At 36.0% G+C, this 17,447-nt stretch overlaps 1 protein-coding gene across 4 annotated transcripts in view; it reads left to right on the top strand.

Moving 5' to 3' along the window:
- Window positions 1-17,447, top strand: part of COP1 (COP1 E3 ubiquitin ligase) — a 119,099-nt gene that overhangs the window by 87,316 nt on the left and 14,336 nt on the right. For all 4 annotated transcript variants that reach the window (XR_014781569.1, XM_084794597.1, XM_084794596.1 and 1 more), the window contains exons 15-18: window positions 6,970-7,086; window positions 13,340-13,457; window positions 15,306-15,430; window positions 16,721-16,881. Coding sequence is in view for 3 of the 4 variants with exons in the window: in XM_084794597.1 (XP_084650723.1) it covers window positions 6,970-7,086; window positions 13,340-13,457; window positions 15,306-15,430; window positions 16,721-16,881 (521 nt within the window). In the remaining variant the exon portion in view is untranslated. The remainder of the gene's footprint in view (window positions 1-6,969; window positions 7,087-13,339; window positions 13,458-15,305; window positions 15,431-16,720; window positions 16,882-17,447) is intronic.

Below are 17,447 nucleotides of genomic sequence, written 5' to 3'. Positions count from 1 at the left end.
CTATGCATGTTAGGGCAGAAGCTGGGGAAATCAAGAGTACATGAGGTTGAATGGTTCTGCTTGGTTACTTAAAAAACAAAAACTCACACGTTATATTCAGAGTCAGTATTAAAACATAATTAAGGGGTGAGAAAGATGACTCAACAACTAAGAGTCCTTGCTTGTGCTGCAGAGGGCTTTGTTTGGTTCTCAGCACCCACATGACAATTCAGAACCATCCTTAACTCAACTTCCAGGGGATATGACAGCCTCTTCTATTCTCCCCAGGTTCCTGTGTGCATTTCATGTACATATATACACTCAGACTCATGCATAAAATTACATATACTTTAATAAAATCTGCTTTAAAAATTGGATTGAGTCCTCCTGATAGAAAAAGTCAACATCCTCATTTATTTTGAAATTGTCATAAGGGCATAAACCAACTGAAGGTTGGTACATGTTGGTGTATTGCCCCCCCTTTTAATATATAACACACACACACACACACACACACACACACACACACACACACATTTTCTCTGTGTATCCCTGATTGTGCTGGAACTCACTTTTTAGTAGATCAGGCTAGTCTTGGACTCAGAGATAACACCTGTTACTTCCTCCCAAGTACTAGGATTAAAAGCATATACCACCACCCTACCCCACCCCATCCCATCCCATCCCCTAGCCATAGTGTCATTCTTTATGCCTGTTAGTAAGTCTTCTGAGAACTACTTACTCCATTGAATATTCATAAATCAGAAATCTTTTCTTTGTAATTCTATTTCTATTAATAGTGCCTTTCCATTTTCTTTTATAAGCCTTATACACTATTTTCTTGTAGTTATTTATTCACATTGGATGATTCCTACTTTATCTTCAAGTTCACTGACTCCTTTGTCTAGCTCCATTTTTCTAAAATCTTTCTTAGATAATCTTCAAAGTAAATTTTTTATTATGCTTTATAACAAGATATTACTGGGGGAAACAAGATATTTGTGAATTACATGGGAATTTTTTGACCCTCATCTATGATCCCCTTATTTGGCAGTACCATGTTATTGATTTTTATCTTTTCTGTGAAGGTTCAGATAGTGAATATTGTAAGCTAGGAGAACAATGAAGTATCTGCTGTAACATTCCCCTCTACTGCTGCAGAGCAAAAGTAGCTGTGAAAAATGCTCATCAAGAATGTGAGCCTCTTCTAGTGCTCACAGAAACCCTGGATTATTTTCCAAATAATTCATATATCTCTTATGAGTTCTTTTCATGATTGTTTTGGTAGACAGCATTGTTACTTTTATTCATGACTTTTTTTCTGTTTTATAAATATAAAGTGTATTTGTTTTTTTAATATCATTTGAAAAAATGATTAGCTCAAATATTACAGATTACTAGATAATAACCTTCATTCTGTAGGGTAATTGCATTTAAAAGTTTTAATTATTTTCAATTGAAGTGAAGAATCAGATGATACTAAAGGAAAACCATCCCTTTACCTAGTAACATTAAAGAAAGAAAACTTGTATAGAATACTTAACCATAACTGGTTTCTCTCCTAACACGAACTAGATAGAATTCATAATGAATTTGTTTTTGTCCCCCTTCATTGCTATATGATTTTCCCAGCAGTTCTTTTTATATTCTCTATTAGATGCAAAGGAGAGCATATGTAAATAAGTACAGAATGTTTTGTTTGACTTAATTGCTTTGGATCTTCACCTTGAAGAAGAAAACTGTCTTTTTTAATTAATTTTTTATTAATTCTTTTTAAGAATTTTGTACAATGACTTTTAACTATATTCACTGCTCTCTCTTCTTTGATATATACCTCACTTCCTTACTCACCCAACCTTGTGTCGTCTTTTTCTTTTTCCACATTAAGTCCCAACTTGTGCTGTGTGTGTGTGTGTGTGTGTGTGTGTGTGTGTGTGTGTGTGTGTGTGTGTGTGTACGTGCACGCATTCATCATTCATAGATAAGCTCCTTTCACTGGAGTTTAGTCTGCCTACCAGTGGCAATCCTTGTATTAAACAAAACTGACTCTCACTCTCTCCGCAGCTCTCAATTGCCATGTCCTCTTACTGTAGGGGTGGGCCATCTTGTCCACCTCCCTTCTCCATGCTGGTATGCACAGGGCTTACGAGTTCACATGTGCAGCTTCCTGCACTGTGTCCCCAGTTGAGTATGCAGGACACTTTTCCTGTAATCAGTCACCCACTCTGTCTCTTGCAGTCATTCTACCCCTCCTCGTTCAGCCTTTTGAGGAAAGAGTGCAGTGTAAATGTTCCATTTAGGGTTGAATATTCTGATGGTTCTGTTCTCTGCACCTTGCCTTGGGCTTCTTATAACTGACTTGCTTCATTTTTGATGTCTACATGTGGCCTTCCTCTCTTTGTATCTCCATCTACCAGTCTACATCCTATGTCAGTTCGGCTTCATCTTGATGTTAGTACTGTGTGCCCAGTTTCACAAGTATCAGGATAGGAGCCTGTATATCTTTTAGAGAGGCACACTTCAATTGACACACCCATTCTGAAAACTATTGTAGCTCTTACTTTTCTAAGTTGTATCTATAGTCAAGTTGATCCTTGGGGTTTTTTGTTTTTTGTTTTACTTTTATTTTATATCTGTTGATATTTTGCCTGCATAAAAGTATACCACATGCACACAGTGCCCTTAGATGCCAGAAGAAGGTGTAAGATTCTCTGTAACTGGAGTTACAGGCTGTTGTGAGCTACTCCCATGTGGGTGCTGGGAATTGAAGCTGGGTCCTATGGAAGAGTGGCTAGTGGTGTTAATTTCTGGGCCATCTCATCAGCCCTAAGTTGATCTTTACAATAGTTTTATTTTAGTTATCTGCATAGTTTAGGCAGTTACTGAATTCTTTAAGTATCTTGTATAATGAAAATTATAGTCATGGTGATTATTACTGTGGCTTACCTCAATGATGTTAATAATTGTATATATAATTATATATGTTAGAGTAATGCTAATAATTATGATGGCATTTTAAAGCTAGGTGCACTTTGTGCATTTTTTTTTTATCTTTTTGAGACAGATTTTCTCTGTGTATTCTTGGCTTTCCTGGACTCACTTTGTAGACCTCACCTGCTTCTGCCTCTCTGAGGCCTGGGATTACAGTCATGTACCACCATGCCCAGCTACCTAGTGTACTTTTGATTTGACTATCATTCTGTTAGTACAGGGTTAGTTCTATGCTTCCTTATAATTGTTACTAGCATGGATATATTATAAAGGGTTTTAGTGATGATTTTCAAGATTGTGGAATTATAGTAATTGCTCTGTATACATTTGTTGGCTTCCTAGACTGTAACTCCACCAAAGTTCACGTTTACTGTAATCTATAAGTGTGGTGATTCTTTAACTGATCATAAAGGCATAAAATATGTTACCATGTGGTATTTTAAAATGTGTGCATTGTATAATATTTAACTCAAGATACCTTATCTCCTTATACATTTATTATTTTATTTTAGTGAAAATATTCAGAATCCCTCCTAGTCTTTGAAATACACAATATGAAATTGTTAGTTCTTTCTGACTATAACCTAATACCTACTGATAAGCCCTTTCTATGTTCTTAATACTTGCCCAATGCTGATCATTATTCTATTCCTAATTTTCATGAGATTAACTTTTTCATTTCCAAATTCCGTACTTGGCTCTTTATGCCTAGCTTTTTTTTTTTCATCTAAGAAAGTCTGGAATGGCAAAGTAGAAGGATCCAGAGGGTCCTAGAAACCTACAAGTAGAACATTATGATAGGCAGATTTGGGCCCAGGGGTCCCGCTCAAACTAAGGCACCAGCCAAGGATAATACGGGCGGTAAACCTTAAGCCCCTACCCAGATCTAGGCAATGGACAGAACACTCTCCACAGTAGAGTGGAGAGTGGGATACTACTTTCTCACATACTCTGGTGCCTCACCTTTGACCATGTCCCCTGGAGGGGGAGACCTGGTGGCACTCAGAGGAAGGACAGCAGGTTACCAAGAAGAGACTTGATACCCTATGAGCATATACAAGGGGAGGAAATCCCCCTCAGGAACAGTCATAGGGGAGGGCAATAAGGGGAAAATGGGAGGGAGGGAAGAATGGGAGGATACAAGGGATGGGATAACCATTGAGATATAACAAGAATAAATTAATAAAGGAAAAAAAAAAGAAAAAAAAGTCTGGAGATATATTTATACACTCATGTATATATCCCATAATTTTGACCCATTCATCAGTTGATGAACACATAGTTTATTTCTATATCTAGGTCATTAGAAATAGTTATGTAGTAATTATGTGAGTGCAGGTGTCTTGGCAAATATATTTTACCTTTTTTTTAGATATGCCTGATAGTTGGACTACTGCATCATAAGATCCCCTTTCTCCACAGCTCAGCCAACATTAAGCATTATTGCTAGAGTACAAATAGTTTCCATTTGCATTTCTCTGATCATGGATGCTGAGCTTTTTTGTGCGTATCTGTTTCCCATTTGTATCTGTTTTCTTCAGAGATGTCTTTACAATGATTGCCTATTTAAAAAACTTTTTTTTTCTTCTGTTGAAGCAAGCCCAGGTCGTCTAGAAATACAGAAGGTACTCTTAGCCACTGATTAAGTTCACCGGCCTACGATAAAGGAATTTTTAAGTTGAAGGTTATAAAATGAGTATACAGAAATCATAACATTGTTATATCCTAATAACAAATTATCTAAAATAGAAAGCGAGGAACTAGTGACATAATAACTGTAAAAGGTGTACATGTTAACCGAACAGGGACTCGTCTCCTCACTGAGGCAGCACCCTTCTCACTAGAAGAGAGCACAAAACAAAAGTTTGCTTTTAAAATCCTTTCAATGCACGCACGCCTTTAATCCTAGCACTTGGGAGGTGGAGGCAGGCAGATCTCTGTGAGGTCTGGAGAGTGAGTTCTAGGAGATCTAAGACTACACAGAAACCCTATCTCAAAAAACAAAACAAAACAAAAATAGATTTATCAAGCTTACTTAATTTGGTAACAAATAATTTTACTCATTTTATATATTAATTATATCTATTTTCAAGAAGTCCTCTTTATTTGGGATCCTTTTTAGTTATTCCTATTTAAAGGCAGCTTTGTCAATAATCTTTAAAAGTCCTAAAGTTTTCTATGCTTTCAACCCCAAATTCATGTGTGAATCACTTGGGAAGTTTTGTTTTAAACAAAAGTAAAAACAAAATCGCCATCATATGGCTACCATCTGAGATTTGTTCCTGCCTCAGCCATTGAAACAGATTAAAATATGAATAAAGATGGATAGTAAATGCCCTGGCCCCCACCCCCACACACATTTATTCTAATGTTCAGACAGGATGGCAAATTGTGTCCTTTGTTTTGTGCATTATATTTACTCTTGTATATTTTCATTGTTTAAAAATGTTTGCTTCTCATGCTTTTGTAAAATAACAGCTCAACTTTTTTTGTTTTTTTGCTTTTGTTTTGTTTGGTTTGGTTTGATTTTTCAAGACAGGGTGTCTCTGTATAGCTTTGGCTGTCCTAGTCTCACTTTATAGACCAGGCTGGCCTGGAACTCACAGCAGTCCACCTGTTTCTGCCTCCTGAGTGCTGGGATTAAAGGCGTGCGCCACCATGACAGGCAACAGCTTAACTTTGTGCTTCAGATCACATCTGCTGTATTTTGGTTCCAAATTAATCATAAATTTTAGTATATTTCACTAGAATAGACTATAACTTTAAAATATAGACATGAGTTTTTCATATTCTAATATTTATATCTGTTTAAACCACAGAACTAAAATTTACATAAAATTTTAAATAATTTTGAAATTATTTAACAGAAGCTAGTATTTATGAATATCTTTAAATTTTCGTAATTTTAACAGCTTTATACATGTACAAATGAAATATATCTGTTCTCCTATTTTCCCCTTCCATCTACCACCATGTGCCCTATTGTTTCTTGTTGTTGTTTTTTTTCTCGGTTTGGGGGCATTGTTTTTGTTTTGTTTGTTTGAGACAGAGGTCACAGAGATCTTCTTGCTGCCACTGCCTCCTAACTAAGCACTAGGGTTAGAGGCACGTGCTGCCACATACCCTGCTTTTCTGATAAGTCTAGTTAGAACTGCATGAGTGTTGATAGATGGGAAGCCATACACTGGAGCATGGGAGACTTGCCTATACCCATAAATGATCCTTCTCTCCCTACATCCATCCGCATTCAGCTGCTCCTCCTTATGCGCTGGGAGTGGATGTCTTACCTGTGCCAGAATTTTGGCTAGTTGAATCTGATTTGGGTTTTGTGTTGGTAACATGATTGTGAGACCATGCCATGTCCAGAAGTCAGCATTTCATAAATAACCCCTTCCCATCTTTTGGCTCTTATGTTTTTTCCTCCTCCAAGATGTCCCCTGAGCCTTAGTCATGATGTGGAGGTCGAGGGTTGTTATATATGTCCCACTTGATGGTGAACACTGATTCTCTCATTCTTGTGTCTGACCAGATGCATAGCTATGTGTCTTTCTGTTGACTACTTTTCCAATGTAAGGAAGTTGCTTCTTTGACAGAGGTTGAGAGCAGCCCAGCTCTATCCCCATTGGGAGTTTAGAAATGTTTTAGGAGATGTGTGATGTTTTTCAGAATGCGTGTTCTTAACTTCACTATAAAACATTGAGATTAGTACATGTATAATGGACCCACTGTCCAGCTCCAGAATGCTGTTTTGTACCTTCGTCTTATGGGTCCTTGTTTCCTATCTTTGTGAAATCACTTTTCATATCTGTTGAATTTTAACACTGGAAGTAAGCTCTCAAATTCCTGTACTGTTCTATTACCATTCAGTTTTAATTTTGTTGCTATTGTTCCTAATAAAATGCTTCATTTGCCACAAAAAGATATATGAGTAATACTTGCCAAGTTACAGAAACATTTGCTCAGTGTATTGTTTCTTTTATTTTATCACCATTTCCTTAGTGAAGCTGTGGTCTACCAATTTAGACAATTCCGTGGCAAGCATTGAGGCCAAGGCTAATGTGTGCTGTGTGAAATTCAGCCCCTCCTCCAGATACCATTTGGCTTTTGGCTGTGCAGGTAAGAAATAAAAGTAGACTTATATTCTCTCGATGGATGTTTTTATTTTCATGCCCAGAAGTTCATTTGAAAATGAATTAACTACCTTTGTGATCTTAAATTTTCTTTTCATTAAGTTACTGTTATATTAACTTGTGTCACGTATATTTAATACATAGAGATGGGCTTGTTTATTTTTGTTGGTTGTTAAATGTTTGTATTTATTTTTCTTAGAGACTAACAGAATATTAAATATTATTAAACAGCTGTACTGTAAAGGATTGGGAATTTTTTAAGAGACTTCATTCCTTTGGCTTTATTCATTTCCTGTTATGAATAAAACACATAGGTGGAATGAACATGCCAATCATTTATCATGGGAGAACATGCTTATGTAGTATATTCTTTTTAAAGATAGATATTCTAGTCTTAACAGTGAACTGTTGGAAGTATCTTTCAGTCCTGTTTTACACTTATACTGTCATATTACTAGTGTGGGCCAAGAGTGGAAGAATAAGTCCTGGGCTGGCCTACTCTTATTTTGTGTGTGTGTTTTTTATCTTTTTCTCTCCTGAACACTTAAAAAGTAAATGCCTGTATTTTAACATGTGAAACTTCCTTGATATTTTTCCTAATGCCTTTCTTTTTTTAAAAAAGAAAGTTGGCACTGTGTACTGATCACAGTAACATTTAAAAAGGAAAGCATGTTTAACCTTGCCATTACTAGTGCTGCTGTTTCATATATCTTTCTTCCCTGGTTATTTACTCATTTTTCCATTACCCAGAAATATAATCTTCTGTCCCAAGTTATCTCTAACTTTTGGCTGTTATTAACCGGTAGATTCTCATATTGATGCTTAATGTGTACACGCTTAATATACACAACTTCAAATATTTTTCTCTGGTATAAATTCTCATTGTTTTTCTTAACTAATTTTCTTGTTTGCTTTTCCATGTAAACTTTAATGTTCATATTTTTCCAAATCAGCAAAATTATTATATTATAAAAATTAACAATAATTAGTTAGAATTAAAATGTTTAGTAATTCTGGGAGCATTATTATTGGTGTTGTATGTTTCCCCATATAATTCCATGCAGTGTATTTCTTCCAATGAAACCTTATTTCCTTACTAGTATTGAAACCATATTTACACACCAGATTTCTCTACTATTCTTACTTTTCTTTTAGCTATTTGTCATGTTTTTTATCTTAGTATTTTATGGTTTTTCAGTGTGTAAGTCCTCTTTTAGTTCTCCTATGAATATAAGTATTTTATGTATGAGTGTGTGTTCTGTTAGGATACAGAAATGCAGCTAAATTTTATAAATCAATTTTATATTTATCCCTTCTAGTTTTCAAAATTGTAGTTATTGTATATTTCTTGGGATTTTTATCTATATAAAATTGCATGATATACATAGAACAAATTATGAATGCCTCTGTGTGTGTGTGTGTGTGTGTGTGTGTGTGTGTGTGTAAGTGTGTAAGTACGCACGCGCGCGTGCATGTGTAATTACCTAGAAGATAAAGCATAATGTTGAGTGGGGTCATAATAGAAAATAGAAAAAAAATGGCCACTTACCATATGGTCAGTATCATTCATTTACAGTTTGGTATAATGTTTACTATTGAAATAAAAAATTTTGAGAATGACAAAAAGATATATCGAGAAGAGGTAAAAATTAACAGCTGACTTAGAGATTACAAGTATATGAGACTAAGAAATTAGCAGAGCCATCACATATCTAAAAGTATGTGCTCCCAGAATTAGACTCTTAGTCAAAATACCTTTTTGAATGAAATACTACAAAACATTCAAAGAGAAAAAAGTATATTCTGAAGCCCAGTGTGCGTTACCATTGCCCTGGCACACTGAGTTGCCTCATAAACCATGTTGTGATATAATTGCAGTTCTGTGACATGTTATAAACACAAAACAAAAGAAAAATATAAGGCATTTTCAACTACATAGGTGGAAATATAATACAGTAGAGCTATAGACAATTGAGAAAAAACATTCTGTTGTGTGCAGATGCTATTTGATGGCATTTAAGTTTTTAGGCTTGGTGAGATGGAATGGTCTGTTAAGTCAATACACTCCAAAGTATTTTTCTTGGTTACAGGCTTGTTAGGTCAGACACAAGTGAGCAGTGATTGGTTTTTAAGGCAGTTAGAAATAGCCCAAGAAAGGTTGTTTATGAATTTACAGCACCTGAGCCCTGCTTTTTGTCAGGGTTTATTATCACAGCAACATTAAGGAAACTAATAAAAGAAGCCCTAAACAATGGAAGCTTGTGCTATATTAATGAACTGTGACTGTGATACTTAATATGCCAGTGGCGTTAGGTCTCTACAGACTGATCTGCATATGTTTTCCAGAAATTCAAAAAAAAGATTCTTTGTAGACATTATATACTTTAAGTTTTTGGTGAAAACCAGTTTTTAGAAAAAAATAAAAAGTCCACCTCCCTCCCTCCTTTGAGTCTGACTATGGAGATAAAGTGAATTAATAAAACACGGTGGTATTGGAATCAAAAGCACAAAGATCAGCTAAGTAGAATACATCTTCATGTAGAAGACACCCACGGAAGCTTCATGTCATGTAGCCCAAAATTGGAAACAACACAAACAGCCCCCGTGGATAGACTGAGCCGTACTATCCATACCACTGTAGTTTGAGCTATCGATAAGTGGGAGAGGGTAGGCCATGTAAAAATGGCCTCAATTTTTTTTCCTGTCATGATGCAATATTCGTCTTGTCAAAAGCAACTTCATGAGGAAAAGACTCTGGTTCAGTCCAACTAACCCAGCATCTGCAGTGTTAAACCAGAGATCTTCACCAAATTCTTGTGTTAAGACTTAGTCACCTAAAGTGGTTATTAGGTCATAGTTTGGTTACATGTGCCAACCCCCCCACCCCTTTCATCTTTTTAGACAGCACCTAGTATCTCAGCTTAGTTTTGAACTTGCTGTGTAGCTGAGAATTCCACTAAGCTTTATTGTCCAAGGGCTGGGATCCTAGGCATGTGCTACCATACCAAGTTTTTGTTGACCTTGAAATTAAACCCTAGATTTTATGTTTTATTAGGAAGGTATTCTACCAACTAAGAATGCCACTAAGCTCCTATGCCTTTAAAGCTTCCTGTCTTACAGGCAGTCACCTGGGAGCAGAGCCTCTGGGCATGCCTGTGTAAGATTACCTTGATTGCATTAATTGATGGGAGGAGACCCATCTTGACTATGGGAAGGACTATTCCTTGGCAGGATCCTGTGTTGTTTATGTGGAGAAAGCACACATTACCATATATGTTTTTGTTGCTCTTTGCTTCCTGGATATGCATGCAATGTGAGCAGCTCCTTCCAGCTCCTGCCACTGTCCTGGTGGGATGGGGATACACTATGAATAAAACTTCCCTGAGGATTCTACCGTCCAGTGTATATAGATGTATTTTCTTCTGCTGATCCTAGTGGGGCCTGCTGGTGGTTTGTTGCATGTGACATTATGTTGAAGTATGGTTTTTCTCAGCCTTCTTTATTCAGTTTTATCATAAAGACCTGTTGAATTTTATCAAATACTATATGCGCATATGTTGAAACAACCAAGGTTTTTCTCCTTCATTCTGTTGAATATCAATTTCATTGATCTGTATATATTGAGTCATCTTTCTATCTCTGGATGATGATAATTAATGATAGTGAATAACCTTTTAAATTTACTGTTAGATTTGCTTAATGGCTCTATGCTTATCTGGGATATTGACTTAGGTTTTTATTTTGTTTGGGTTAAGAGTAATGACCTCATGGAATTCGTTTGGCGGAGTTCCTTCCTCCTCAGTATTTTTAGAACTAATATTCTCTAAACATTGGGTTGAATGCAACAGTGAACCTGGACTTCTCTTTGATAGGAACCTTTATATTACTGATTTTTCTTTGTTACTTATTATTGATCTGATAGACTTCCTATTCATAATTCAGCCTTGGTAATATTCATGTGTTCAGGAACTTGGATATTACATCTAGGTTATTAAAATATTGGTATGTCAGTGTCTGCTCTTCTGGTGTTGCTGATAATTTCTTTTCTCCTATTTTGAGTCTTCTCTTTTTCTTAATTTAGCTAAAGGGTTACTGATTTTCTTTACCCTTTTTTGGAAAGCAACTTATTTGGTTCATGTATCATCTATATATATTGCTGTTGCTTTCATTTGTTTCTATTATGATCTTTTAATTCTTCTGATAGAAGAATGTGTTTTTCTAATTCTATAAAGTGCAGACATAGGTTGTTTTCTGAGACCTTTCTGCCCCTTTTTTGTTTACTTACTTAGTTTGTGTGTACATATGTGTGTATGTGCGTGCGTGTGCAGGCGCACACGCACATACACAATTAGGGATATACGAGTGAAATCAGAGGACTACTTGCTCTAATCAATTCCCTTCACCTCCTAAAGTCAGGGTGTTGGGCTTGATAGCAAGTGTCTTTATCTCTACTGAGCCCTCTTGCTGGTCCCACTTTCTAGGTTTTTTGTTTGATTTTGTTTATATGTAGTGTATATGTGAGCCCGTGGAGTCCAGGAGAGGGCAGCAGATCTGGTGCTGGAGGTAGAACTGGCCATGAGCCATGTGATACTGAGAAACAAGTTCAGATCCTCTGGAAGAGTAGCACTCACTCACTTGCTCTGCCTTTTGTTTTGGTTTTTGGGGGTTTTGTTGTTATTGTTGGGGCTGCTTTTGGTTTTTAGTTTGTTTTTGTTTTTGTTTTCGAGACAGGGTTTCTCTGTGTAGCCTTAGCTGTCCTGGACTCACTTTGTAGACCAGGCTGGCCTCGAACTCACAGAGATCCCTCTGCCTCTGCCTCTCGGGTGCTGGGATTAAAGGCGTGTGTCTGCCTTTTGGTGTGAACACTTACTACCGTAAATCCTTTTTTTCTGCTGTTTTGCTGTACACTGTTGTCATCACCTTTTGACAGCTTGTGTTCATTTAGGCTAGGTTATAGTTCCATGAGTGTTGTTGGTGCATATTTACATCAAATAATGTTTGTACACGAATGGATTAATCATTTATAATTTGGAAGTATTCTTCCAGATATTCTAAATAAGCTATTATTTTTCCTAAGTGTACAGTCAGTGCTGCTATTTCAATACTATAGAGAGTCCCCAAAAGCAGAGCCTATCCCCCACATCTGTATATGTACTATTCAGGAGAACAGGAAGAGTACTTGTAAAATATACTTCATCATGTAAGCCTCTACCTGGGGCTAAGGTAGGCCCAACTGCCTTTTCTTCAGCCAGCAGCCTCTGGGAAGATCCTGATTTTTTTTTTTCCCCTCTATAGTGATCATGGACAAACTAGACCATATGTTCCTGTGCAGTGAGTTGGCAACTACATCCTTTAATCTCAAGTGATAATGGCTCTGTTGATGTTCTGCTAGGTCTTAGCTTCAGGATGGCAGATAGATACCTCAGTATAGAATCATCCTTAGAGCCCACAATCTGTTAAGACCAGCACAGCATAGAGACTGGACATAGGCCATGGTGCTGTAGCCCGTCTGCTGCCCTGATATTCTTGGAGCCTTACATAGCTAAGCCAGCCACATCTGATGCTGGCCAGATACAAATTCTTTTTGCTGTAGTCATATATCCCTTCCTGCCTAGCACCAAGGTGAGTTCAGCATGCGATTTTTTTGAAGACCAAAAACTCTTCGGATCTACCTGATACTGATTTTCAGTGGTCTGGCAATGTTGTGTGGTTTTGCTCCAGCCTCAGCGATGGAGTCCTGCTCAGCAGTGTGCTGTCCAGACTCAGGTAGAGGCCACTCATTGACACCAGGCCAGCTCCACCCATAGCTATATTGTGTGAACACTGTCTTGAGGAATTAACCTTATGCCCTGTCAGATACGGGATTGCACCTTCATGTCCTGGTACTAGGTGCTACGTTTTAGGCCTTGAGCTAGTTTCTCCTTTCTTCCCTTAGCTAGTGTGATGTGTTGTTTGGAGTTAGGGAGAGGTTTGTGGACAACTCTTCTTTATGTTGTTGTCTTTTGTACTTTATTGTCTGTTTGCTTCTGTTAGGCTGAAACATGATACTGTGATCTCCTGGATTCCTTAGCTCTCATGAGCGTAATTTTCATAAACAAAGGCTTCAAAATAATGTTTCTATGCAAAGATGATCACCCTTACCCAGCCACCACTTTGCTTTGATAAAAAAACAAATCCAGCTCAATTGTTTTGTTTCCCTTTTCTTTACTTACTACATTTATCTCTTAATTTTATTGTAGATCACTGTGTTCACTACTACGATCTTCGTAACACTAAACAGCCAATAATGGTATTTAAGGGACATCGGAAAGCAGTCTCTTATGCCAAGTTTGTGAGTGGTGAAGAAATTGTCTCTGCGTGAGTATTCTCTTTGGAGGGTGAGCTTGCTACAGAAGAATCATCACTGATGTTGTACGTTTATGTAAAGAAGACCTTGGATTGCTTTCTCAAATAATAACAGATGTGTATTGTCTTCCATTAAAATACACATTTTATCTGCATTGTTCGTTTTTATGTCACTTATGAATAAAATAAAATTTTATTCTCTTTTAGGCCCTCTTCAGTAATATTTGTAATTTAATTAACATTTGAACTTCAAATTTGATTTCTGTTACTGCTTCTCCTGAAGTGGTAACCACCATGATTGATGGAATAGAAAGAAAATGATTTATTTGATTAAATAAGTCAACCAGTGTGTTACTATATTATTAATCTACTATCAATATAATAGTGGAATTTTCATAATAACCCATACCAGTTTCATAGTAAAATGTGTTTTAAAGAGAACTTTTTAAGTGTGTCCTTTTTCAAATGTCCTTTGTAAAAGCTTTTAGTTATTTTTTTGAAAATAATAAAAAATATCAGTGGTGCAAAGTAACCTCCATTGTCAAACCACAGAACTTTTCTAATACTCTTTTGATTATCCATCTCATAATCTACTAAATACCCATTCTGACTTCCTACACACACACACACACACACACACACAGAGTGTCTCTTCCCAAGCTTAGTGATTTCTTCTTCCTTCTTCTTTTACTTTGTTTCTTACCTGTCTTAGAAGATTGTTTATGCCAGTGCCTTGAATTTTGCTTGTCACCTTCACCTTTACCCTGCTTGCTTTTAATAAGAATGAGGTGATTTGGCAAGATGCTTTCAGTTCAGTTACAAAAGAGGATAAAAATATTCATAACTGAGCTTTCCAAGGGAGTTATGTGGATAATTAATTCACAAGCTTAAATTAAGTGGCAGCTAAAAAGTATCCCCTCTTTCAGGTAACTGTGATACGAAGTAAATGACTTAAATCAGGTCCATTTTAAACTGAAACATAAAAGGACATTCATGGCAACACTGTGGAATGAAACATATTAAAGTTCATTTATATGAAACAAATTAAAGCTCATTTATAAAAGCTCGGATCAAAGTTTGGATCTTGGCTATATATAGCTATAACCAGAAGAACCTCAGTTTCCTCATTCCAAAATGGGGCTAATATGAGTACTAAGCTTTCTAATATTTAAATATAATAAAGTATTTAAAACCTGTATTATAGTGTCCTACTCAGTGACTATAATCTAATTAAGAAGATACTTAATCATATCGTCCTTAAATACATTGATGTAGTCCCTTAAGAAAAGTAAACAATTCAGCAAAGGAAAGCAGTTTGCAAAATAGTATCAGTCGTAAAATTGTATTTGTCCATTAGAATTACCAGTGATTTTGATACCAAAAAAAAAAAGTTTTGGATGTATTTGCAAAATAAACAGCATCATGTGCTTTCCAACCATCTCTCACCTTTAAGGATAGCATGAAAATAGTTTGTGTGTAGTATGCCAGTCACTCACCAGTTGAAAGATAAATCATAAGATGAATGAGGGTTTCTTTGAAATGAGACACATCTCTCAGTGTAAAGTCTTATTATTTATTGATGGTAGGACAGTAGTATTGGTGCTTTTAATGCTTATACCTCCTGTATACCCAGGTATTACTGAAAGCGCATGTTAAATGAATTTGATTTTCACAATGTTTGGTTCATTTAATTCTATAAAATAGATTATCATATATCATGTTTAGCTGCTAACACTGGGGCCAATAAGGATACAAGTTTCAGACATGCAGACACCACAATCTGCATTCTTAACCACAAAACTGGATTGCTTTTTAATTACCACAAAATCTAAAATTTACTCCACTTTATGTTTATTTCAGCTCAACAGACAGCCAGCTAAAACTGTGGAATGTGGGGAAACCATACTGTCTACGTTCCTTCAAGGGTCATATTAATGAAAAAAACTTTGTAGGCCTTGCTTCCAATGGAGATTATATAGCTTGTGGTAAGTGAAATTACATCTTTAAAGAAACTTTGAAAAGACATGTCATGGCAGTTTTCAGTGCAAAAATAGTCTGTGCTCTCAGAAGGCAGCATCACAGACTTGATGCTTAGGGGTGAATCCTTTTCTCCAGGCACACTGGAGAGCATTTGTTGTTCATTTCTGCACATAAGCCCTGTATGCTTTGTATTGCCAAAGGTTTTTAAAACGGTTTTCTTGTAATTCTAAATGTGCCATAATTTCTGTAGAGTTTATATAGACTACAGAAACTATTAATTTCTGCAAATATTATTTCAAGAAGATATATCTTGTCACAAGCTTGATATTCATTGTACCCTATTTAGTGTCTTTTTCATTAAGCAGTCTGTTTCGGTTGCATGAATCTGTTTCTAGGGTTTTTATTATATATAATTTATGCAAATTTAAGTCAGAAGTAGAAAATTTCAATTTGCTGTTATTCAAATATACTGATAAAGCTAATGAACATTTGTCATCACTTTTAAATGACATGGCTCTTATTCAGTAAATTGTATTTTCTCCTAATGTGTGAACTTGAATACTGTCAGAGTATATATGCAGCACAATTATCCTTAGGAGGCTCCTGAAATGTGTCAGTTTGACTTCATAGCTGATAGGGTAATGCTGTATGGGAAATGGAAAATTTATTGTTTACGCTCTTCAGATTGGCCTTTATAGAACTACAACTTTTATTTTCCTCTCTTCATAGTATTATTTTTAAATGCAGTTTAAGATTCTTGTTTTACTAACAACTTTTTAATGTATAGACCTCTGCTATGAGTGATTTTTTTAAAAATATATAACAGTCTTAGAATTATTAACCCTGTTAAATCATTTAGCCATGGTTATTTCTTTAGATTAGTAAGCAGTAATTGTTGTACAAGAATCCCTTTCTCGGGTCCCAATTAATTGGTCTTAAAATCTTGTCTTTCAGATTTGAATATGAAAGATAATTGGTCTCTTTGCTAAAACTTGGATTAATATTTACTATCTGAATGTAGTGTTCAGGAACTGGGGATAGGAGTGAAGTTCACTGTAGCCCAAGGTCTTAGATTTGTCTCCAGCACAGAGTGGGGAGATGATTGTAAGGATGATATTCTCTCTGGCTGTGATGGACATACACCTATGATCCCAGCATCTTAAAGGCAGAGGAAAACAGTTGTGAGTTTAAGGCCAATCTTGGCCACAAAGCAAGACTGTGTCAAATAAATACGTATATACGTATTCTTATTCCAAGTTTTCCCATTCTGAAACAATTATATCATTTCTTTTCAGGAAGCGAGAACAACTCCCTCTACCTGTACTATAAAGGACTTTCTAAGACTTTGCTAACTTTTAAGTTTGATACAGTCAAGAGTGTTCTGGACAAAGACCGGAAAGAAGATGACACGAATGAGTTTGTCAGTGCTGTGTGTTGGCGGGCACTATCAGATGGGGTAAGCTTTCATGTATAATTTTAAGCATGGCATTCTATATAATGCTTATGAATACACATAATAGATTACTTTATTGTTTTTATTTTAGAGATTAAGATATAGCTGGGTAAATGGTAGGTGGGTTGGTTTTTTGGGTTTTGTTGTTTTGTTTGTTTTGTTTTGGTCTGGTGTGTTATCAACAGAAAAAATGAGTGTTGTAGATACTGTTTGAGATGTCACCAATGTCTTGATAATATAAGTATTTCTCACGTACCTAGGTCATGTGTGTACATGCTTCAGTTATCTCTCTAGGACTGGATATTCCTCCAGATTACCAACTTGGTCTCATTCTTAATGATCACATTCAGTATCTGTTCAAAAAGAACTCAGTAATTACATACTGTTTCAAGGTAGAATTACTTTACAGATACATAATAATCATTCAGCTCCTTTACAGGAAAGTTACACTGCTAGGTTATAAAAATCATACTCAAAATTTTCACCTCCTTGTATGTTTAATGGTAAAAGTTTTTCCATAAACTGTATGCAGGAGAAATTTTTCTTACTATTTTGATTTCTGCCTTAAC

The sequence above is a fragment of the Acomys minous genome (assembly GCF_964271855.1).
Source record: "Acomys minous genome assembly, chromosome: 1".
Classification (NCBI taxonomy): domain Eukaryota; kingdom Metazoa; phylum Chordata; class Mammalia; order Rodentia; family Muridae; genus Acomys; species Acomys minous.
This window is presented reverse-complemented; position numbering and strand designations above follow the sequence as displayed.